Below are 23,560 nucleotides of genomic sequence, written 5' to 3' on the forward strand. Positions count from 1 at the left end.
CTGGAGGAGTGCACCAGACCAAGAAGGGCAGATCTGGGGAAAGATGAAGCTTCCTGCCTGGGTTGAATTCAAGACTGCTGAGCCCCCAGGTAAGGAGAGGATGCCTGCCAGGAACCAGGGTTCATTCCCAAGCTCCCACCAAGAAAAAGGAGCCTGAAGACACAGCCTCCTGAGCCTCTCATCCCACTCCATAGAGCCCACTCCCGCATGGCTCCCATCCATCTGCTGGCTTTCGGCAGTGCTCACCCCTCACACCTTTCCCTCCGCCTCTGTCCAAGGGGGAAAGCAGTGAGCTGAGGAATTTGGTGTGGGGTTGGTTGTTTTTTTTTTTATTGTAAGGACTCAAATCCAGCAGTGTGATAAATGCATCCGAGCTACAATTAGGAAGATATATAGCATCAGAACGCGAAGGTCTGGGCAGCGTGGTGAAACGCGGGCTCTCCAGAGCCCCAGCTATGTTTCCCATTATGTAACCCTGGTCATGGGCAGACAGCCAGACTCCAAATGAAAAAGAGACTCTGGCTTGGCACCGTTTCTATTTTCCTATCCTCATTCGGGGTCAGCGCAGTGTCATACAGCTGCAGAGAAAGCTCCGGGGATTAAACCTGGGAAAGACTCCAAGACCAGGACCCGGGTTCAAGTACCAGCTGAAAGCAATAAACCAACTGCCACAGCTGGGCTGAGTTTAGACGTTCTCAAAGTCCCCCAGCCCTCTCCCATATGAAGAAGGAGCGATTGCGAACATGGCAAGAGAGACCTTGGGACACACAGCCCCAGCCCAAAGCTCTGGCCGAGCCCTGCCAAGCTGCCCTGCTGGCCACGAGCCCAGGCCAGCATTCTGGCCCTGGATGAGCTGCACTTTGATGTGAGCTCTGAGCAGGCTTCCAGGTGGGTATGAGGCTTGTTTTTTCCAGAAGCTTTAGCACGTTCATGGCATCTCTGCAGGGCGCTGCTGTGCTTCAGGGGATTTCCTTTTTCTATGCCCATGCCATCACAAGAGGCAAGGAAAGTGGTTTAAGAGTATCCAACCAGCTCCTCTGTTGGCAGTGGTGGGATCTCACAGCACGTCCCAGTGGCAGGAGCATGTGTGACACGGCACAGGCCCCTCACTCAGCTCTGTAACTTGGCATCTGCACTTGCTCCTCACGTGCTCTCCCTGCTCCTGAGCTCACCCTGCCCATAAACCTTGGCTTACTCCACCACGCCTGCTGCTCCGACCCATGTTTTACTTCTAAACTCCTTTGAAGCTGTTCCTATCTAAACCCCTGGACTTGGTGGCTCTACCTGGTTCCTGAAGAGCCACAGGGCAGCCAGCAGGCTTGTGTCAATAGAGAGCTGAAATACTAACCCAGTGCTCTCATTTTCTTTTCCTATCCCCAGGGCAAATGTTGCAAATCCCAGGTCATGTCCAAGAGCAGAGCTGGTTCCCTGCTGTTCATCACTACCTGCATCTCCATGGAAACTCAACCACTGCTATCCCAGAATCCTGGACCACCAACACCCATCCATATAAGAGGTCTGGGCTGGAACAGCAGCATGGCAAAGGCAGATTCTCCATGTGAGCCAAAGAGCATTGGGGTGGAGGAGTTGAGAGCCAACATGGGGCAGGAGGGACAGGATGGGCACGGTGGGACAAGAGGGGCTGCTCAGCCACCCTCCGTGGAGAGGCCAAGCAAGACAGACACACTCATTCCTCCACTGAACACATCAGGATCTTGCAGAGCAGAGCCCCCAGTCTATGCCCACCGTTCTCCCATGAGCCCTGGGGTGGGCTACCACCACCTTCTCCCACCCCAACGGGTGAGCAGGAGCACCTGCCCTGTCACCCTGGGGGGACACAGCCCCGTGCCCTGCAGGAGGGGGAGCAGCTCATCCCAGGGCAGGCGCCGAGCGCTGGCTGAGTGAACCCAATCAGAAATTCCATCTCGAGGCTGCCCGTGGCCAAGGGCTCGGCGGCTCCCTGCGCAGCCAGCGCGAGGGGAACGGGGGGATTGGTGCAGCCAGGCTCACGTGACGGATCCCAGTTTGAGTTCCTGCCCAAAGATGGGCAGCAGTTCACATGAGCAGGCAGCGGTCCCACACCGAGCAGCCGACAAACAGAAAACAGACTCCATCTCCACAAAATGAGGCCCAGAACTTCCTGTGTGAGATTTCCATTTCCTCAGCCAAATGAAAAAGAACTGGAGTAAGAGGCAATAAACCAGGAGAGCAGGACTGGACCTGACGCACGGAGCGGGGACCCATTAATGGTTAAGCCACTTTGCTGGATTACTCTTAATGCGCCTTCCCATCACCCTGGGTTCTGGCTCCTTTGGATTAACAATAAGACGTGATTTCAGGCTCTGGATCCGGAGTACCGGAGGCAGATGGAAAATCCTGCGGGAAAGCAGCTACAGAGCATGCTCAGACGCTCCTTCGCATACTCCATACTTGGCCCCTCCGCTCAATTTTCTGTCCAAAAATATGCAAATTGCCTAGTCCGCATTATGGACTAATGGGCTGAAATCAGCCAGTTCAGAAAATTAACCCTTTTGTGAGTTGCAGGGACCAGCGGTTTCTGAAGCAGAGGGGAGGTGACTCTTGGAGCTCCAGAAATAGGCAAGCTGCTCCAGGTTAGCCCAGCCCAACCAAGGTTGGCCTGACTCAGTGAAGAAAAAGGCAACAAAACACTTAGGCTGGAAATGAAGTTCCGTCTGGTCCAGAGGAAGGCCCTGCCTCTCCAGCTGGCTGGGCCAGCAGAACTCCTAAAGGAAGGGTATCCCAACAAAACCAGACGCATATCCTAAGCAGAAAGTAAAAATCCACCTCATAAGCCATCTTCTAACACATGGACACACAGGGCAGCCACCAGGCACCCTCCAGCCCCACTCACACATCAGTGAAGAAGTCACTGTGTCACCAAGGGTGACAAATTCCCAACATTCCCTGGACAGTGGGCCTTGCCTGGGTGTTCAGGTGATGGTGCCACAGCCAACAGAAAAGAATGAGCAAGGGGGAAGGGTGGCACGAGGAGATCAGGGAAGGAGCAGAAACCAGAGGGTGCACGTACTGTTTGGGGAGCTCAAGAGACGTTGGAGGAGGATTCCAGGTGTCCGGGTGGCCAAGCATCCAGTCTGACCAGACCTTCACACTGGGGAGCAGCTCCTTCAGGTCCTGGGGCAAGGCAGAGACCTTGATGTCGTCCTCCTCATCCTCCTGCTCCATCTCTTGTGGCTGAACTGCAAATACAAGACGTGAGAGCTGAGGCAGCTCACCACAGCCAGGCTCAGGCAGGGACTGGGAAAGTATGACACAGATCCCAACATCCCAGCCTTGGACACACAAGGGAACAGCCACAACCCACAAAGAGCACAAAGACAAATCTGTTCTCCCTACACAGACTGGTCTGGAGACCAAGCCAGGGTGTTTGTGATCCCTTTTACTGAGGGCAGCAGGGTGCCACTGCACCAATCACAGAGATAAGATTCCCAGGTCCCAGTTTTGGGAAGTTTCCTAGCTGTTGGCAGAAAACATGGCCTCAGTCTATCCCTATGTTCCAAACATTTCTATCTGCCACACATCAGGGGTTTTCCTGCAGCTCATCTAGTTACAACCTGGGCAGAGCTTGGGGTGCTGGGGGGGAATGATAAGAGGGGAAGGGATGTAAAAACCAGCAGGGAATGAAGGCCTGACCCCCACCAGGCTGCCTCGTGGGCCCCTGCACGGATCCTGCTGCTAAGCCCTTACCTGGCACACATTCCCTCAGCAGGTTGGTGCACCTCCTCACCAGGAGTGCAAACATGGAGAGCCCCAGGGCCGTGGCCTGTTCCTGGATGACGGAGCGGCAATCCTCAGAGATGCACTCTAGGAGATAGAGAGGCTTTGGGTCAGATGTTCCATCTGGTTTCACCTTCATAGCCTCCCTTTCTGCATCCCATGAGGGGCAGGGGTGAGCAATTCCCTAATTTACACCTATTCCAGACATAATTGCTCCATGTAGGGAAGGAAAAGGTGGTGAATAGCTGCTCTGGAGTGGGAAGAGGATGCAGCCACCCTGCCCACACCATGCCCAACCCCATGGCATGTGCTGAGCCAGCCAGGATCACACTGGCGCTCAGGGCTCCCAGCACAGAAGCTGCTGCTTGGGGCTGATGCCTTCCCCTGAGGAGGGGGGTATGTTCAAGTGTTAAAAGGGTAATTAGCTGCATGTTTGATCTCTGTCCCTGCTGGAGTTTTAACCTCAGCAGCTGAGGAAGGGGCTCCTCCCATTAGTTTCACAGTCACACAACAGCTTGTCAAGAGAGCTTAATTGGAACTGTTACTCAAGGAGATGCCACATGACCACAGCTCTTCCAAACAGAGCCGGCTCGGAGTGAGAGCAAATCCCCCCGGCACATCTACACCCAGCCAGAAACCACTTCTGAGGCTGCTGGGAGCAGCGGGGAGCTGGCTCGAGGGAACTGCCTGGAGCCAGGCGTGGGTTAGGGCAGGGGAGGACAGTGGGACATGCCAGCCTGCCCCAGAGCTCCCAGAAGGGGTTTAAGCCTTAAGAGCAGCCCCTGCCCTCCCAACTCCCTCTACTCCCCATGCACATCCTCCCAGGATGTGGGGAAGTTGTTTGCTGGGGAAAACCCACACATTTACTGGGTTCCTACCCATCAGTGCCGTTGCTCTGTGCAGCATGCTCCTTGCTGGCTTACTGCAGGATCAGAGCTCCCACCCTGAGAACAGCTGCCCCAAGCCAGGCAGAGGGTTTTTACAAACTCACAGGTACTGACTGAATGGGTGAGTCAAACCCCAGGGCTGACACAGGGAGGGAGAGCCCTCAGAGCCCCCCAGCACCAGCTGCACGTCAGCACAGAGGTGTTGGGAGCTGAACTGCCCAGATGTGGCAGAGCAGGGATTTTGAGCAAACAGCAAGAGGATTATAGCAAGACACTGAGACCACATTTAAGCCAGGGCTAACAAAACACCTGAGGTACACAGAATAAACAGTGGGGTTTTAAGGACAGATCATTTCAGAGGAGTAGGGTGGGAGGTCAAAAACATCCAAAAAAAGAGACAAGAACACACCAAGAAAATACAGGAAAAATAAGGAGGAACATCTGAAGGCTGGATTGACAGTTCTTACGGCTGTCAGTGAGTTCAGCACCCAGTGTAGAGGGTAACCCAGGCTGGCACCAAAGGCACCTGGTAGATGAATGAGGGTGCTTTGCTTACAGAGCCAGGGCTGAACTGGTGCCGCAGAGCAATGGTAGGAAGTGCCGTACTGCAGGGGCTATCAGCTTTTGGAGGAAACATAAAACTAAAGATGTGACCACTCTGGGACAGTAAATCTCTTTCATGAAGCCTTTCCCACAATTAAGAGTGTTAGTCCCAGTGCGCTGGCCACAGTCCCGTCCAAGAAATTACTGTTGTCTTCCCCGTGCTCCCTCCTCCTGCACTCGGGTGAGATGCTGCACTGTCTTCACTTCTTGTGTAAAATGGACACACAACACGACCACGGTGGTCCAGCTGCCACACCTGAGTCTGGCAAGTCCCCTGGGTGGTGAAAATCACTGGGCATTTCAGCACGGACCCCCACACTTTGAGTGGGCAGCACCCAGGACTCCAGGGACTGTGCTCAAGCCAGACTCACAGTGATCCCCAAACTGAGCTGGAGCAAAAGCTACATCCTGACCCCCTCCAAAACAAGCAAAGCTTAAAGGTGTTTGTGATGGCGAAGGTGACGAGCATCCCGTATTTCAGGGTGTATTTCAGAGACTGGCTCCAAAATCTGGACCAGTGCTCTGTGGTGGCTGTGGCCATGCTTGGTCCCAGCCCTTCTCACTGCCACCAGCAGCTCTTGCTGCAGGCTGCAAGTTCCCCACACATTTAACAACCAAACTACAGTAAAAAGTTTCCTGCACTTGGGCTGTGGCAAGTACAGCTGTCCATCAAACATCTTGTGCTGCTGCAAACACAAACCCTGTGCCCACCAGGTCATAATGCCAAGGTGCTCCAATGTACCCCAACAGTGCTGAGCCCTGGTACAGCCTGCAAAGCTGCCCACTGTGCAGGTAAGAGCATTAGGACACCCACACCTAAGAGCTGTTGTCACACAGTTCCAGCTCAGCTACCAAGGGTGTTGTCAGCTCATCATTAAACTCATAAAACGCACAAAACTCCCCCAGTCCTGAATGTTCCTTCACCGGATGAGCTCATCAGCCTCATTCCCAGGAGGCTCCTCCAGCAAAGACAAACATCCAGGTGGGTGCTTGTTCAAGACCCCTGAACATGCACCAGCAAAGGCTTTTAAGAGCTTAATTGTAGGACAAAAGAGGAAAGCACCATAAATCATGATAAACTTTCTCTCTGTGCCTTTTCACCACTTTCCTCGGGAGGCTGGGAGCTTTGGCTTGCCCTGAGCTGGGAGCCAGTGGTGAGGGCTAACAGAGGCTGTGGGGACAAACCCCAGGCTACCCCTGCCACAGGAGACAGACAAGGCGAGAGTACATCAAAGGGCAAAGGGCAACCTGGGCTGTTCAAACAGAAACTTGTAAAATGTTTTGAGTGACGGGCAATAAGGAAACAAACTCTGTAACCACTCAGTGTCTGAGCCTACCCTGGCACTAAGAGGAAAACACTCTGTAGAAAATATGCTGAAATGAGGGTTGGAGCAACAAATCTGCTCTGGAGCCCACAGGGCATCATTACTTCTGAGCTGAGCAATGGTCTGTGCTGCTGGTAATGCACATTGAGACACAAAGTTATTGGAAAAGAGATGTTTTTGGAGGATGGAGTGACACACAGGTCATTTCTGCCCCTGCAGTTGCACAGCACTAGTAAAAATGGAGATACCAGCTGCCTCAGACCAACAAGAGCAGGCAGAGAGATCCTGACTGCCCAAAGCAGGGCAAACTCTGTAATTCCCAGATCTGTTTCCCCAGATTCACAGTGGGCACAGGTGAAGCACGACTGTCAGGTCACAGGCAGCCATGCATCCTACCCCCACAGGCTGTCACCAAAAGCTTGGTGACAGAGACTTCCAGTGGCATCAATGGCACCCCAAAACAGCTAAAGCTGCCACAAATCCACTCCACTTCCTCCCCTGAAACCCCAAACGGGGCTGTAATCAGATAACCCTCCCAATTCACACCCAGCCACGCTGTGCAGCTGAGGCACACCATGGAGGTGTCAGGCAACTGTGGAAAGAAATCACAAACAAAGGAAGGGGCCACGAGGTCACAAGCTCTGAGGTAGCTGGAGCTGTGGCTCCTCTGTGCGACCAGCAGCCACAGCAGTGACACTCCACAGGAAATCATCCAACACCACCAACCACAACACATTCCCCTCTCCACCTTTCTCCCCTCGTAACTCCCTGTTAATGCCAGCCCTGGACAAACAGCTCCTGTCACGTCACCTCTCAGCTCTCGCCTGCGCAGCCACCCTGTGAGCAGCATCATGCAGCTCAGGGCTCACAAATGTCACCTCTCAGCTGTGCCACTGCCTCCAAAGGTGCTGCGTGGGTGCAGAGGCAGGTGGGCAAAGCTGGCACTGCTGCCTCAGTAAGTGCTTGTTAAATCACAACCTAAGGTCAGGGCTGCTGCACTCGCAGCCAAGACTGACTCAGGGTGAATTCACACCCTTGTTCTGTGTTGTTGTACCAACACACGGCCCCTGGAGCCATGCTGCAGCCACAGCAGGGAGCTGAGCTGGCCCAAAAATCCTCCTTTGGGGAGCTTCCTTAGGCTGGAGCTGTTGCTTGACCACTTGTAGCCCCCACAGCAACATCAGCAAAATTCTGGTTCGTGGAATGCTGCGTGGGGCTAGAAGGGAGGAGGCAGAGGATTTTAAAGCAGGAGTGTCACCAAACACTTTGAAACAACTGATTTGCACTACTCCACACTTCATGGGCTGAATTTGCCTCAAAGATCTGTCTTTCTGCATCAGAAAAGAGCCCTGCAGACCCCTGTGAAGGCCAGGGCTCTGGAAACCAAACTGGCAGCGGGACACGAGCTCTGACAGTTCTGAGCACCCTGCCTGACACTTGCCACTCGTCAGCCCCTTTTCTAGCTGGCTCAGACTTTGCTGAAGTTTCCATGCTAGGTGCCTGTCTCAGCCTGCATTCTCCTGGAAATCTTCAGCCAAAACAGCTGGGCCACTTGTGAGAATGAGGCTAGGAAACAAGAGAGTGGCTTACCCTTGCTTGTAAGAAAACATTTACAACCTTTTCCTTGAGCTAATCTAGCAACTGCAAATGCTGTAACAAGGATCTGAGATTCTGCTGCAGAATAACCTTTTTACCAGAGAGTTTTCCTGTCCTACTAGAAATCTGTCCCCACTTGGCCAAGCTATAAACATCTGAAAGACAGCAGTTTTTCCATACTCAATAAGAATTCATTTCAACAGTTAAAACCTGATAAGATTTCACCTCCTTGAGCATGCTCCATCTTCCTACCTCCTTTCACCTGTGTTACAGGCAGCAGAGCAACTGCCCTGCTCCCATCCAGCAGGTGGGGACTTCTGTAAAAATGTCCTTGCGTGAGTGACTGCTGCTTGCTGTGAGCTGGAGACAGGACCCAGACTCCTCCAACTGGTGCCCAGGCAATCTGCTCTGAAGCAGAGCCCAAAGATGACAGAAGGAGAGGGACGGGATGGAAAAAATGGGAGCTGATGATCATCAGACTGCAAGAACAGAGCAAAAGCAACTGGGAACCAGTGATGGGAGGTTTTTCTGAAGATCAAGAAGAGGAGTCCTCCTGTCTCTTTGCATGTAGGAAAGAGGTTTTTTTTCCAGCTGAAGTCTGGGCTGCACAGAGAGCGCTGTTTTCCTACCAGGAGGCAGTTTCCTGCAGGGATTGGATCAGCAGCTGCAGCGCCCTCTGCAAGCTCCTACCTGGGTTCTCCCAGTGTCTGTGGGCTCGGCTCCCACCCAGCCCTGCAGCAGAGCCCGACCCAGGATTTCTGCAGCCATAAATCTACCTGTTCCACAGGGGAGAGAGGCAGAGAGAAAAAGGGGACTTTTGTACCGGGGAGAAATTTGTGTTTCTCTGAGAAGGTTATATTCATGGAAAACATAAACCAACTGTCGTCAAAGTCGTCTGAGCTCAGGAAATGGAGCGGCCGGGAGAAGGCTGCCATGTGGCCGGATGTTATGTATTTCTAATTAGTGCTATACATCTTTCAGCAGCGAGTGTCCTTTTGCTGGGAAACACAACGCGCTGCCCTTGTTATTGTAACTGTCAGAGAGTGCTTAAACAGATAATCTCCAGGAAAAGTGATAAACACATCCCCTCTCCCACTAGGGTGTGCAAAACAGCAGTGCCAAACTTTTATTAGGGCAACACAACCAACCACAGGAAATGGGAATGGGAAAAGAGCAAGGGGCAGCCGCCTACGAGGAGAGGGATTTGCTGGAGGAAGCTTCTCGTGGCTGCTCGAGTGCCATGTGCTGAAGGAAATCCTGCAAGGGACAATTGGGGCACAGCGAGCACAGGACACATGGGCTGCTCACAGGGATGGGGCAGGGAGTGAGGGCTCCCAGCTCTTCTGCTCTGAGTGTGCCCCCAGTTTGGGTGGAAGGGAGTAATGCCTGAGCTTACAAGCAAGCAGTGGACATGCTCCTCCATCCACCCGTCCCAGCTAACAAAACACAAGAAATGCTGAAGCTTCCACAGTTAAAACAATCCCAGCCAACAAATCTCAAAGCAGACCAGATTCCTTTGATTGAAGCAATCAGACTGCTCCGGCCAAGGGTCAGGAGGGCTCCAGTGGGACAGTCTCCATGCCGGCCTCTCCATCCTCACCTGAGCTGTGGCTCCAGGCCGGGAAGCCTGGAGCAGTGCTGGCAGCAGGTGATCCCAGTGCTGGCAGAGCAGCAAGGATGTGCTCTGCTCCCAGGGAACAACAGCTGAAGCCACCTTTCCTGGTGACAGGGTGAAGGACTGTATGGGAAGGCACTCAAAAGAACGAACAGTTCTATGGACACAATCCCAAGGATGACATAACAGGCTGGCCAGGGGACACAGGAACTGCAGGAGCTCGGTGAGCACAGGGCTGGGGGCGAAGGCACCCGGCTGATGTGTCAGCACATCAACTCTGCAGGCACAGACAACTGATTCACCAGCTGGCTGCTGCCCTGAGGGGAAGAGACCCGGGCTGGTCACCTCGGAGCTGACACCACCTGAAGGTAATTCCTTTGCTCCCTCACCGCTCAGACACAGCTTTCCCCGTGAGTCACTCCCCACCAGACACAGCCCTGGCACGGCTACAGGGCAGCCCCCCGGGGTGGGGCTGTCTGCAGGAAATGGGTGAGGAGAGCCCTGCTGCCGGCCCGGGCTGGTAAAGACCGCACACAACCACGGGAATATAAAGCAGCAGAAGTCAGGGGGATGCTTACAGCTGCGGGGCATTTCCCCAAGACTCCTCACAGGGGACCTGTGAGTCACTGGCACTCCCAGCTCTGGGAACTGGCGAGTCACACACGCACTCATCTGCCCCCCAAGAGACAGCCTGGGAACCTGGAGGCACTGCTCAGCCCTGGCTGATACCCTGGGAATGATGGGCAGCTTTCCTGGAAGGATGCTGCTCCCTGACTCTGCGCAAACAGGATGGCAGCCCCAGCCCCTCCAGCACTGTGGCCGAGCTGTACACCACCACCTGCAGCACACAGGGCTGGAACCCTCCCAAAGTAGCCTCTGGATTTTAGTAATAACCTGCATGCCCCCAGTCCACCTCCCTGCACTGATGTCTCCCCACGGAGAGGCAGGAAGGTCCTGGGAGGGTCTGGGTCGCAGCAGCAGCACGGGGGAACTCTCTGCACGTGTTCCCAGAGCAGCTGGGGCCGCCCAGGAGCCAGCAGCTCCCTCTGCAACCCTGACTTGTCCGAGGGAGGGAAGGAGGGAGGCCTAGGAGGTGAGGAATGCCGGGGGCCTGGGGAGGATGGAGCAGCTCTCCCTGTGGAAGCCATTAGATATTCAACACTTCATTTGTTTCCAGCCGTCCTGGACTGCAGCGCTGGGCTCTAGGACGGGAGGCTCTTCTCTGACGTAACCAGGAAGCAGCTGCAAAATTAAGGAATCCCTCATGACATCATAAAAAGGGTCGATGGTTTACAGGGGAAGGTATAAAAATTAATGATATATTCCCACCCGAAGCAGAGAGCCTGCCCAGGAGCCACAGGGGAAGCCATGCTCTGCCCGACACCAAGGGGCTGCCTGCCCCAGACAGCTCTGTGCTGCCAGCTCCCTTTGGCTGATCCAGGAGCTTTTCTCTGGCTCTGATCTAAGCCCAGGCAGGGCTGGATCCTTGCACCTGGGGTGTGATAACCAGCTCAGTATATCCTTCCTGCCCCTGATGAACAAAGCTTTAGGGAATGGCTTTAGGGACAGCTTTCTTGTGTACTCGGGGCTGGCCAGGAGTCAACGACAAAAAACATCATTGTGAAGTGACTATTAATAATACCAACTTAATAAGAAGTTATTAATTTCCAGAGAGAAAGCAGACACGTGCACAGAGTGTCCACAACACCCCAATTTCTGCAGCTCTGGAGGACCAACAGGACCTGCAAGAGGAGGCAATGGCAGTGGCACAATGTCCCTCCCCACCACACAAACCAGGGCTAGGTCAGAAAGAATGACATTAGCCTTGAGGACAAGCACAAAGCCATTTCCACTTGAAAAGGGAAAAGGATAGTGGTTTAAAATTAACTACAACCTTTTCCAGGAAATATCAGTGGAAAGAAGCAGCCATTTTTAGAAATGTTATTCTCAGAAATTTCCTGAAAAGACCCATCAGTCAAAACACAGATTGAAGCCATTTCCACTTGCACTAAGCAGCACTTCGGAGCTCTCCCTACACGCTTGGGGTGCTTGACCCAGCCAGCAAGGCCAGGATCCTCTGCCCCCCTGACCCCAGCGAGGCTGTGGAAGTCGGTTTGGGACATGGGACAGCCCGTACAGAGTCAGAAACACTCCTCCTGCCCGGGGAGGCACATCCATCCCAGTTGTCACTAGTCACATTTGCACTGAGACATGCCAGTCCCCAACCATCACAGCTGCAGCAAAGGCACCTCCAGGCTCATCCATGCTGGCAAACCTGGAAAATTGCCAGAGAAACTCTCATTTCTCAGCACTGCCCTCACCGGAGCGGCTCCGAGCGCAGGAGCTGACGCTGGCACTTGTGACACAGGCACAGCAAAGTCTTCACTGCAGGTCCCTAGAGCCACAGGTTCTGCTGCCAACAACTGACAGCAACGTGAATTTGACCCGTCTGGCAGCTAAAAGGCTGGCAAATCCAAATGTATGTAACTCCTGGCTGGCTCATAAGGAAGCATGTCCCTTCGAGCTGGCATGCGGCTCATCAGCATATCTATAGCTCCAGACCAGCCTGGCACCAGCTGTCTCTTCTTGTGGAGGGAATATTTACCATAAAATGCACAAGCAGGATGCCAGTGAAGATGCTGCAAAGGCAAAAGGACCCAAAGGGGAGCAGGGCGTTCAGAGGAAACACGGAATGCTGCACGAAAGAAGAAAAATCATGGATGATAGAAATGGAAAAGGGTTTTAGGGGCATTGCAATGATGCAGAATGAAGAAAGAGAACCCCTGATGGCCTATCCTCTGTCTGCACAGATGTGTCAGCTCTTTTTGAAGATGCCAGAGCTATGAATCTCACCAGAAGAGCCAGTCAGGAGCAGGGGAGCCCAGCTGGGTTACACAGCAGCACGGCAAGAGCTATGAGCATCCCCCCAGGAGCCGTGTGTGCCCAGCCATAACTGTGTCAGATGTTATTTACAACAGGGAGGAGGTGTGAATAGGGCTTCCCAAGAGATTTCCTCCAGCCCTGAGGGAAGTCTTACCAGGACAAATAACAGCAGCAAATAACACGCAGCATTTTGCACCCCTCAAGCTCCTGCTGGGGGTGGGCATGTCCTTGACAGCAAAATGTGAGCAGACAGCCTGGAACTGGTTTCCTCGGGTGTGAACCTGGGTGAGCACTTTGAGCCTGCAGTTAAAGCTCATGAGAGCAAGTGCCTGCAGACAGGAGCATTCAGAGAAAGGAGTCTTTGATGGGGCAGGAACAGCAAAGTGTGGAGCTTCCCTTTGAGCACATTCCCTCCTTTGCTGCTCATCTTCTGACAGCTTCCTGAGGGCCCAGTGTGGCGGCGGTTTGCAAAGAAAATGCCAAGACATGAAGTGAAATCCGTGCCCTCCTCCCAGCTCTTGGGAAGCAGGAAATCCCAGGGTCTTCATCAAATGCCTGCAAGCCTGAACTGCCTCCTCACCTCCCAGTCCAGCCCTACCTGGTCCCTCCAGCCTCCCTGGCTGATGGAAGTGACACCCCCAACCCAGGACACCCCACCAAGAGGGGCACAGCCCAGCCACTCTGCCTGCAGTTTATTCTTACCTAACAATTTCCATTATAAGACCTTGGTTTCAGTGCCTAAGAACTTTGCCAAACTTTAACCATTTAGGCTGCAATCCTTCATGCCAAAAGCTTTCTTCGAGCTAAATTTATTGGGAAAATTTCTACTACAAAGGTTCGGTCATTTGCCAGAATGAGGTTAGGGAAAATATATTGTTCTTCTCAAGTTAAAAATTCTTTGACCATTTCAGCAAAATCCCTAGCACCTTCACACTTGGAGCAAGAACCAGAAATTTGGCAGGGGACAGCAGAGGGGTCTGGGTGTGCCTTCTGCCACCTCCATCCTGCTTTGCCAAGGTGGGGACTTACAGAAATCTGGGTGCTCACTATCACACAGCTCTCTCACGCCATTCCAACCAAAGCAGCAGCTGGTTCACCTGCTTGGACAGAAGAATAAACCAAGCCAGGTGAGGCACTGGAGAGGGAAAAGCAGGTGGAAAAGGGGGCTGAAGCAGCACAAGTGAGGCACAGCATAGCAATCCCTTCTCCAGCCCCCTCACTGCTCTGCTGGCACCATCAGTGGCTGCTCTCCCCAGAGGATCCCAGCCCCACACGTGCAGCATTCCTGCCGTGGCAGGGCCTTGTGTGGTGCATCCAGATTTACGTGCCAGCCAAGGATCCCAGATGAGATCAGCCTTGTTCCATGGGGGAGCTCGCTTTTCTGAAAACTGTGGAAATTACACATACAAAAACCTCTCAGAACACCAGACTTGGAGGCATCTATGCAGCTTCAAGTCAGCTCCATCACACTTACTCACCATAAAGCCGTCCTAACAACACATCACTTTTTCTCCCCTCAAGGCACCATTTTCAGTCAACACAGAAAATTAACAGGCAGCAGAGACCCTCCTGCAGAGTGTTCTGATGTGCTGAAATGTGCACGTGTTCAGTGAAGCTCAGGGCTGCAGGACAAGGTCATGGTTTGGGGGATTAGGATGGAGAACTTGATTCCATTCTTTACCTTGGTGCTGAACTTTCAGGGAGATCCAGAAGTCCCCTTAACTCCTCCCAATGCAATGTGCTCAACTATTTTTGTGTCCCTCACTTGTTAACAGGCTGGTGGCACAGAGGGGGTGGAATTGGCAGACATTGGGCAACTCTGCTTTGAGTAGGATCAAAGGCAGCTCCTGAAAGATTATGTTTTTAGGAGAACTCCATCTCCTGCTTCTCAAGTTGGGCAGTCAAGGGACTAGAAAATCTGGTATTTTCCTTAAGCTCAGTTGCCCATCAGTACTTGTTAGAGGTACCATGAAAAAAGGCACCCAAACACAAGCCTTGAGCACACACCAGTGAGTTTACACCATCCAATTATTTGGACCTGAATCTTGTAGCTTTTCCTACACTCCATGTGGTACCAAGCACCACGATAACACTTGATCAGTGGCTTCTCTGGAAAACTCCCATGAGAACAGAAAGAAATTTTACAAGCAAAAGGACAACAGGAAAATTGAGCCTGGGATCTCTTTGCCCTGTCATCATCTTGTCATCACAGGAGGCTTTGTGTGGCTTACACTACACCACAAGTGCCACTGGGCACAGCCTTCAAGGCTCACTCCGTTTGCAAACAACCCCTCAAAATGCTCCTCGTGAGGATACAGCCAGATTCACCCACCAGACCTCTGGTGGTGACTGGGGGCTGTGGTCTTCTGTGGAAATTTGGAAGCAATTCAGCTCCAAGCAGTGCCATGCAAAGGGAGGTTCTCAGGTGTCGAGCGAGCGATTCCCTGTGGGAAGGGCCGTGACCACAGGCACAAACCCACAGCACGCAGAGAAACCGTTCCAGGAAGTTTAACATCCGAGCCCCCCTGTTAGAAAATACGATCTCAGTGCTCCAACAACTCACAGGGAGCTGGAGTCTCAGGTCCTGATGCACGTGCGGGCTCACACAGGCGATGGAGCCCCCGCCACGGCACTCAGGAACTAAAGAGCCTGAACCCTCCACACTCATTATCGAGCACAAGACATCACGCTTTTATGCCAAATTCCTCTTTTCCCCCGTGATCTGAGATAGGATTGGCACAACTGTGATATTCCCTGCAGCTACCGTTGCTGCAGCATTCCCAGCATGGCCATGCAGAGGGAAAAGCTGTGCTGGGGCTTGGTGGGCTTGCCTTGGGGTGCCCCAACACCCCTTTTGTTTGCTGCTGTGTCTCCTGGCAGGAGGACACGAGGGAGCTGCGGGCTCCAGTGCCGTTTCCTGCAGAGATTTGAAAACCTGTTGCAGTTCCAAAGCGAGCTTCGATTTCACTGTGACCAGCAGCTCAGAGACTCATAGTTACTATACAGCCGAATAAAATATTTTTTCATAAATTTAACGCCAGCATGTCTGTGTTTGGAAACTTTGAAAATCCATGTTGTATGGTTTACTGCACTGGAAAAGGTGCCAACAGAGTTTCAAAGGAAGGGAAGTGTATAACTGTTTCCTTTCAAATGTATTTTCCAATGGGATCCATTGAGGGAAAAGGCTGGAACTAACTAAAACATTATTAAAAACTGTTATGAAAAGAGACAGAGAGATGGAAAAAGATAGACAAAAACTCCAATACACAGCCGAAAGGGAGGGAGGGAGACAGGCGGCAAGAAAGGGGATATGGGCAGAAAGACACTTTGGGTGGGGAAAATGGGGCGAGACGGGGAGTTTTAACTGGCAGTCACCCTTCGTGGTTTCATATTGTTGCAGATCAATTGATCAGGATTTCAAGTGCTGCTGGCCCGGTGGCACAAGGCGAACCACAGAGTTGGCTGTAAGCGCAGCCCTTGCGAACTGCTGACCTTCAGTTTTCAAACCAAAAATATTCCTTGGGAAACGGTTACACCAGGTCTCAGCCCCGAGGCTGCCAAGCAAAAAACAAGCACTACGGACCTGAAGGAACGCCCCGAGTAACTTACACCAAAGCAACAACCAGGGCTAGTAGCCTGAAGTAACTCCCTGGTGTGATTCAGCCGGCGGTAACCACGCGTGACATGTGTGCAGAGGGGCTTGGCTCTTCCGTCCTCCCGGAGCGGGGAGTTCTCCAATCACCCTCCGTCGGGATGAGTGTCGGCCCTCAAGCCGCTCCCGCTCCGTTGGCCACGCTCAAGTTGCTCCAACCAAGCCTATAAATACCAAAGCCATCGGGTCCATATAGTGCAGTCACAGCCTGATTCCAAAACCACCGCTTCGGCTCCAGGCACAGCCCTGGGTTTGCTGCTCTGCGAGCGAAGGGGGAGCAGAAAGGGGCTGAGAGCTCGTGTTTTTGTCAAAGATTTCAGTGCCCTGGCCATCAGGAGGCTGCCAGGGTCGGGGCTGGATGTCTGTTGCTCTGCCAGGCTTCAAAGAGCCAGGCCGGGGGTGGGCAGAGCTCGGCGCGCGCCTGCAGAGCTCCAGGCCTGTGGTTCCACGGGGTGTAGTAACCCTGGGCTGTAGCACACATGTCGAGGGATGAGGGGAAAAAAATAAACAGACAGACAAAAGAATGAGGATGCTCTGCCAATTCCAATTGTGCAGCTTTTATTTTAAATGCTTATCAAGCTGAGAAAGAGCAGAGTTCTTGGAAAACAAGGTTTCCTTTCTTCCCATGCCAGTGTCAAACACCCTCAAGGACGGGTACAGCACGGGTGCTCGCTGCTGGCCGCCCTCTCCACAGCCGCCATCCCATCCCGTCCCACCCGTCTTGGGAAGGGCTTCCAGCTCACAGCCCTGGAGTTTCTGGTAAAAAGATCTCTCTGTGATTTTTTTTTTCTTTTATATATACATATATATATATATATATGATTTTTTTATTAATCTCCAATCTGGCTGGGTTCAAATTATGGCCAATTACCCACCAACACTTCTCGCTAATAAAATAAATTTTTACGGGCCCTAATTACTGCTTTCGCTGAACTGCTCTACAGGAAGCAGAGAGGCTGTGGCTCTCCAGACGGCAGCAGACAGGAAAGCTACGAGGCGAGGAACCCGCGAGTAAAGAGAGGATGGAGGGGGAGCGCGGCGCCGCCGCGTGTGCCATGCGCACGGCGCTGGCCCGGCCGTCAGGGCCGCCGTCAGCCGCTGCACCCACCACCTGTGACGCAAGGCTGCTGCTGGGGACAGGAGTGACGGCCGCAGCGCCACGCCGGGATCCGCGGACGCGAGCCGGAGGGGAAATCGTGTTTGGAAAGGGCTGCATCCATCACACGTGACGGAGAGGCTGATCCGCCTCCCATCCCGGCACAGGGGTCCCCCCGCAAGCAGCGCGGAGGGGAGGCGGCTTCAACAGCCCGGCGCCCACCTTTTGGTTCTCTCTGTTCCAATCGCAGTTAATTGAAGGAGACACCAAATAGCAGAAAGGCAGAAAATCCCTCAGAGAAGGTGAAGCATCCAGCCTGCTCCCTGCTATACACACACACACACACACTGCTGCCTGCCAGCACGGCACAGCCCCAAAGGGGCTCCCGGGTGTGACAAATGAGCAGAACCCACCGGGTGACTGCAGCCCACAGCCCGTCCTGCCTGAACCCCAGTGCTCCGGGGGAAGCAGGGAGAGCAGAGCTGCTGTTCTCCGTCAGGGAACACCCTCCGTGGCAGGAAAAGCCGTGGCAAAACCACCGGCTGCTGGAGCCCTTTGCAGAGCGGCTGCCACGCAGGTATCCCGGCTCAGCTGGGGAAACGCTGCTCTGCGAGATTGATTGATTTTTTTTTTCTCCCCCCCTTTCTTAACCAGGATTACACTAATTTCCAAGGCTTAATGGAGTCCAGCTGTGATGGGGAGGCAACGCTGCAGTAGTACAAAGACCTTTGCACGTTGGTGCAAACTTGTACAATGCTCAGCACACACACACACACACACACACCCCCCTATAAAAAGGATGCACTGCAGCGGGATATTTTTAGTCTTGACAATACAGCCCTAAAAATACGACTTTGCTAATACATCACTACAGAAATATTCCCAGTGTCCATTCAGGAACGGTTTAAAACATTTATTTTTGTTTCCTTTTGCAATGGTCAGAGAGGAGGGAGAAAATAGAAACTCATTGATAAGAGGAAACGAGAGAGACATGAAAAATTGAAAACTACCTAAAAGCTCATGGAGAGGTTTATTTTATTAGTTCTTAATAAATATCTTGCAGATTTCCTCAGGAAATACACCAGATCACATGTAAAATAGTTTGGTACTGATGTCAACTGTGTCAGCATATGAAATCTATTAGGGTGAAGCCACAGCAGGGTGATCAGCGTGCTGAAAAACTGCACGGCACTGAGGCGAGGGGGGGTGGGGGGAATCTCACGGCCCTTCCAAATTCTTCGAGAGGTAAAAAAGTCAGCCAAGACGCAGAGAGAGAGAAAAAAAGATCCCACATCCTGCTTTGCGCTGCCAGCAATGTGAAGTGCCCAGAGATTAATTCTATGTCTGGCCTGGAAATGTGACTTTAAAGCATTGGAGGGAGCGGGGAGGAGGAGGAGGAGAGAGGAACGAGAAGGCCAGGAGAACCGGGACTGGCACCGTGCCACCGACCCCCCTCCCGTCCTTCCCAAGCCGTGTTTCAACATAGACAGCAGTAAAGCCCAACAGACGGCAGCTCCCGGGGCTGCCAGGGCCTCGCACCAGCTGGGGCGCGTCTCCCGCTCCCCGTGCAGATGGGGCTTGGGAGCATCACTTCCGCTGCGCCTGCTTCTAGAGCCACCCGGGCCCATGTGGCCGCCTTTGGCCGCTCTCCGCCGCGGCCCCGAGCGCGGCTTGGGGCCCCCCGGGCGGGACGAGCTCTGCTCCCAGCACCAGGCACGAGGGTTGTCAGCCCTTGGCTCCTCGGGCTGAAGGGTTTATGCTGTTCCCAACCCGCCTTTGGCAGCCGGAGCCTCCTTCTCCATCCCCGTGCCATTACCCGGGGAGCAGGCGCTGCTTACGCAAGACGGCCCAGCTCCGCTCCCGCGGCCGGCGGAGAAGCACCGGGAGTTCACTGAGCCAGGGTCAGGGGGCCAGATGAGCCCAGGAGGGATGGGAGAAGGGGGGATGGAGAAACTCCACAGCCAAACTCATCCCCATGGGGTATCTCCTTCCCATTCCACAGCGACATGATCCTGTCTGCTTCTCTGGGGTGGGACCTGAGAGCCTCGGGGCGGCAGACAAATCACTTGTGCTCTCTGTGTGTCACCTACCAGCCAGCCCTAAGGCCACCATGGTCATCACCAGCCACACTGACCAGCATTTAAAATGACCCTTCCATTAGAGATGGGCCATGTGCCTTCAGGGCTGTCAATCAGCTGGGGTTAAACTGTCCCGGTCAGTGAAGCTGGAGTGAGCATCACACAGCCTGAAGGTCACACCTTCCTCCTGACTGTCACTTAGCAAAGGCAGAGCCAGTTCTGTGCTGCCAAGAACCTGCTGCATGGCACATGCAGCCTAATTAGAGAAAATAAAAGATCTCCACACCTGTGTGGGGTCACCTCCTCAAATACACTCAAGAGTAGAAACACAGCCTTGGCTGTGCTACCATTCCTGATCTCAACGTTAAGGCAAGAAGAGATCCCAACAAGCCCCCCCAGCACCGGGCACAGGATTCCCAGAGGAACTGCAGTGAAAAGAGGAAGGCAGGATGGAGCTGGCAGGAGATGAGCCCATGGGGCAGCCCCTGGGAAGGAACTACCCTCACCGAGCTGGCAGGCTGCACCCAAACCTGCACGGGGCACTGGGTGGGCAGCCCTCCCTGCCTACACCTGGAAGGTTATAAAACAGCCCCACAAGCTCAATCAGGAGTTTTACAACTTCACAAAGCAGCATAATTAGCCTAATTATACAGTGTTCTCTCAGAGAATTAAACAGAAATACAGTAATTGACTTGGTGCTGCTTAAAAGCATGAGGAAATCAAAGGTGCAAGGCACATTAAAGAATCAGAAATATCTCTTCAAAAGCAAAAGGACTTCCTGTCACGCTGCAAACATCTAAAGCTTCACCAAAGCTGCTGCACCTGGTGCACCTCACTCTGACTCCCTGGCACCCCTCTTCTGCCACCACCAAAGCTGGGGAGATGCAGAGACCTGGGACAGCTGCCTCAGCACCTCCTTTCTTGTTCCATAGCACGACAGACGGACACAGTGTGCCACTGCTCCATTTCCTGCCTTTCATTTTACAAAGTAATGCTGCTTCTTCATCCAAACAGTGGTTGGATTCAGCATTTGCAGAGCTGGCCCTGCCTTGGAACCACACAAAGCCTCTGCAACCTCACCTCACCTGTCAGTGACTCTGTCCTGATTTGCTGCTTGGGCTGCAGAAGCTTGGCTCTAAAGCAGACTCAGGCTTTGTGTTTACAAACCGTTTCCCCTCGATTTGTTGCCCTGAAATGAGATCCCTGTGTCACCTCATGGAACAGCTTCAGATGTAAGGATGTGCTTGTGTGACAGGCAGACCAGGCAGCAGCCCCCAGCAAGCTCATCCCACATCACTCGATGGGGACTTTGCTGCACTTCAGCTGGAGGGCAGGAGTGGAGAGTCTGACACACCAGAAAACACTCAATTTTGCTGGAAACCTTTCCCTTCCCTGCCACAAAGCCCTGCTCAATCTTTTGCCTCCCAAGCCAACGTCTAGATTTCAGAAACCTGAACTGCCAGTGGAAATTCCCTGCAGCGCGTTGATTATTGCATCTCCTGCTGGCACTTGTGGCAAGGGGAAAAAAAAGTCACATGGCTTTCTGGACACACGTTTCACTAAGGAGTCTTGCATCAGAGGGCAGAAGCCAGCAGCCAGGAAAATAACTCCAATTACGGTAAATAAATCCCCAAATATGTGACAATCTGCCTTTTAAACAGGAAACAGAGGGGAATAAGCAAAGGAAGACTTTGGTCTAAACATTGCTGCCACCAGCCTCAAGAGCCCAAGAGCAAGACTCTGAAGACACGTCTGGGCCAGAATTATTTTACCTGAACTTTACTGATGTGTCTCAAGTCCGAGACAGCTTCCTTCCCTGAAGGGAGAGGCGCCGACAGTTCCCAGCAACTGTGCCAACCTCCAACACTCCCAGTGGCTCAGAGGAGAAACCCTGGAGGGTCAGCTGCCATCTCTGGACACGTACGTGTCCCTCAGGAGGCTCAGCACAGGAAGTGGTGTGGCTCCTGAGATGGGCAATGTATCATTCCCTGCACCACTTCAACCCTTCCTCCTGCTCACACATCTCAAGGTCTGGGTTGTGTCTGGACACAGGGAGTGGCAGATATCACTAAACAACAGGGTTAGTGTAAAAGCCCTTTGCCAAGGCAGTGACATCAAAGAGCCAGCTAGCTCAGGAGCCTCAGTGCAAAGCAGGCAGCAAGGATGGACACCAGGATCACCCAGCCCTCCTCCGGGTTTCCTCTCCTGATACCACTTGAACGCAAAGCAAATACAAGCAACAATGTGAAAGGAGGGGAAGGATAAATTAAACATCCAGTTCCTCCAAACTTAAGGCCTTGGGAAGTGTTATGTCTTAACACCACCTCGCTAAAGACAGCCCTGCCCAGTCTCAGAGGGAAAGTCACGCAGCGACTGCCAGGTGCAGCTGGAGAGCACAGCACACACACCTCAGTCCACAATTGCTGTACATCAACCAAAGCCCCAGCACCCAGAAAAAGCCAGATGTCAAACTGCTCAACTCCAGCCTCCCGGCATCAAATGGGCTTTGCACTACAAACCCAGTCCCCCAGGCAGGTGGAGGGACCTCAGGCTCCGCTCTCAACGGAGCACAGGGCTGCAGATGCTCAGCATCCCCCAGACACAGCCCTGCAACATGACATCTTCATCAGCCTCCTGGTTGTTTAGCCCAAAGGTGTCACAGCCCACAGCTGAAGCGTGCATTTACCACACAAAGAAGGGAATTAAGAGAAAAGGACTCAGTTCTGCCCCCCAGATAGGGAAAAATCAAGTTGCTTCTGCTGCATTCTAAAAGCCTGAGGTTTATTAAGCTTTCTTTTGCGCCTAATTTTAAAACTCCACCAAACCAAGGCAGTTAGTCACCCACAGCACTGCTTTATTTTTAAACTCAGGCAAATGCACTGGACTCCTGCATTTGACTCCCTCCACCTTTTCTCAGCTCCAACGTGCAAGATGTGGTTAGAGCTTCATGAGAAGACAGTGAGATGAGGCTGCTGCAGGTGATCAGAAGGTGCTTCCTCTGAGCCTCTTCTCATGCTGCAGTCACTCTTTGAGTGACTGTCCGAGGGGCAGAAACGTGCCTGTGGCAATGGTCAGAGCTGGGGCTCTGCTGAGGGCAGACACCACCAGCCTCTGCATCATCTCTAGGGATATTTTAAGGGTTCAGGCTGCAAGCCTGAGCAGGTGTGGTCAGCAAAGCGAGACCTGCTGTGTCCGGCACAGAGCTGTGAGTAGGGCAGCATGGCAGAGGAGCCAGCTGCTGGTTACCACAGCATGGCCTCATCTCAGGGCTCCAACGAAAAGGAGAGGTCCTGTACCTGCTTAAACTCTGCAGGGGATTTGCACTGACTACAGATCTTTCCTTGTGCGTATCAAGACGCGGCCAAGATCTGCATCTCAAGCTGGTGCTGGTGTTCAAGGAGTGAGGAGGGCCATGTGCCTTAGCAAACTCTTGCACAGACTGCAGCCACAGCTGTGTGACAGCAGCTCCTCTCTGAGCCAGGCAGAGTGTCTCCAACCCCTGCAGCACTGACCTGCTCAGCCCTGGCCCGAGGACACCGGTGCGGCAAAAGCGACAGATACTGCTGTGAAGCTGCTGCTGTGAAACCTCCCTATCTGCACAAGCCTTTGAGGTTTCCCAGCTGACACCACCTTGCACAGAGAACCTGACCCTGTTGCACTCAAAAAAAACAGACCCAGGGTCTGCAGAGCAAAGCCCAGCCTGCCCCTGCCACACTGAGCCCTCCTCACAACCCACATGAGCACAGTCCCTCTGCCAGGGCACAACTAGTAGGTTTTCCTTCTCACCCATCACCCTTGGCAGAGCAGATGCCCTATGCACAGGTCACTCTGGCCAAACTGTCACTTCCCACTGCTTTTCCACTTTCCCAACGCTCTGCTAAAGCAACGCACTTGGCCAGACCCTCCCTGTGCCCTGACTCTGCTCCGCTCTGGGGGATGCAGCCTCATTCCCTCCATGTGCTGAGGATGCACATATGGCAGCCCCCTCCCCTCTCCACTTCCACCTAAGCCCGACCTCCTAACAACCTCCACACGGCACAACGCGACCGGCCCGAGAGTGCCAGAAGGC

The 23,560-nt window shown here is 53.2% G+C and overlaps 1 protein-coding gene across 2 annotated transcripts in view; it reads right to left on the reverse strand.

Annotated features, from left to right (window-relative positions):
- SMG6 (SMG6 nonsense mediated mRNA decay factor) overlaps window positions 1-23,560 on the reverse strand; it is a 105,427-nt gene that overhangs the window by 50,692 nt on the left and 31,175 nt on the right. For both annotated transcript variants that reach the window (XM_066333344.1, XM_066333343.1), the window contains exons 11-12: window positions 3,727-3,843; window positions 3,050-3,218 (exon numbers count right to left, since the gene is read on the reverse strand). In XM_066333344.1, coding sequence (XP_066189441.1) covers window positions 3,050-3,218; window positions 3,727-3,843 — 286 coding nt within the window. The remainder of the gene's footprint in view (window positions 1-3,049; window positions 3,219-3,726; window positions 3,844-23,560) is intronic.

This window comes from Sylvia atricapilla, chromosome 20, assembly GCF_009819655.1.
Source record: "Sylvia atricapilla isolate bSylAtr1 chromosome 20, bSylAtr1.pri, whole genome shotgun sequence".
NCBI classification, from domain to species: domain Eukaryota; kingdom Metazoa; phylum Chordata; class Aves; order Passeriformes; family Sylviidae; genus Sylvia; species Sylvia atricapilla.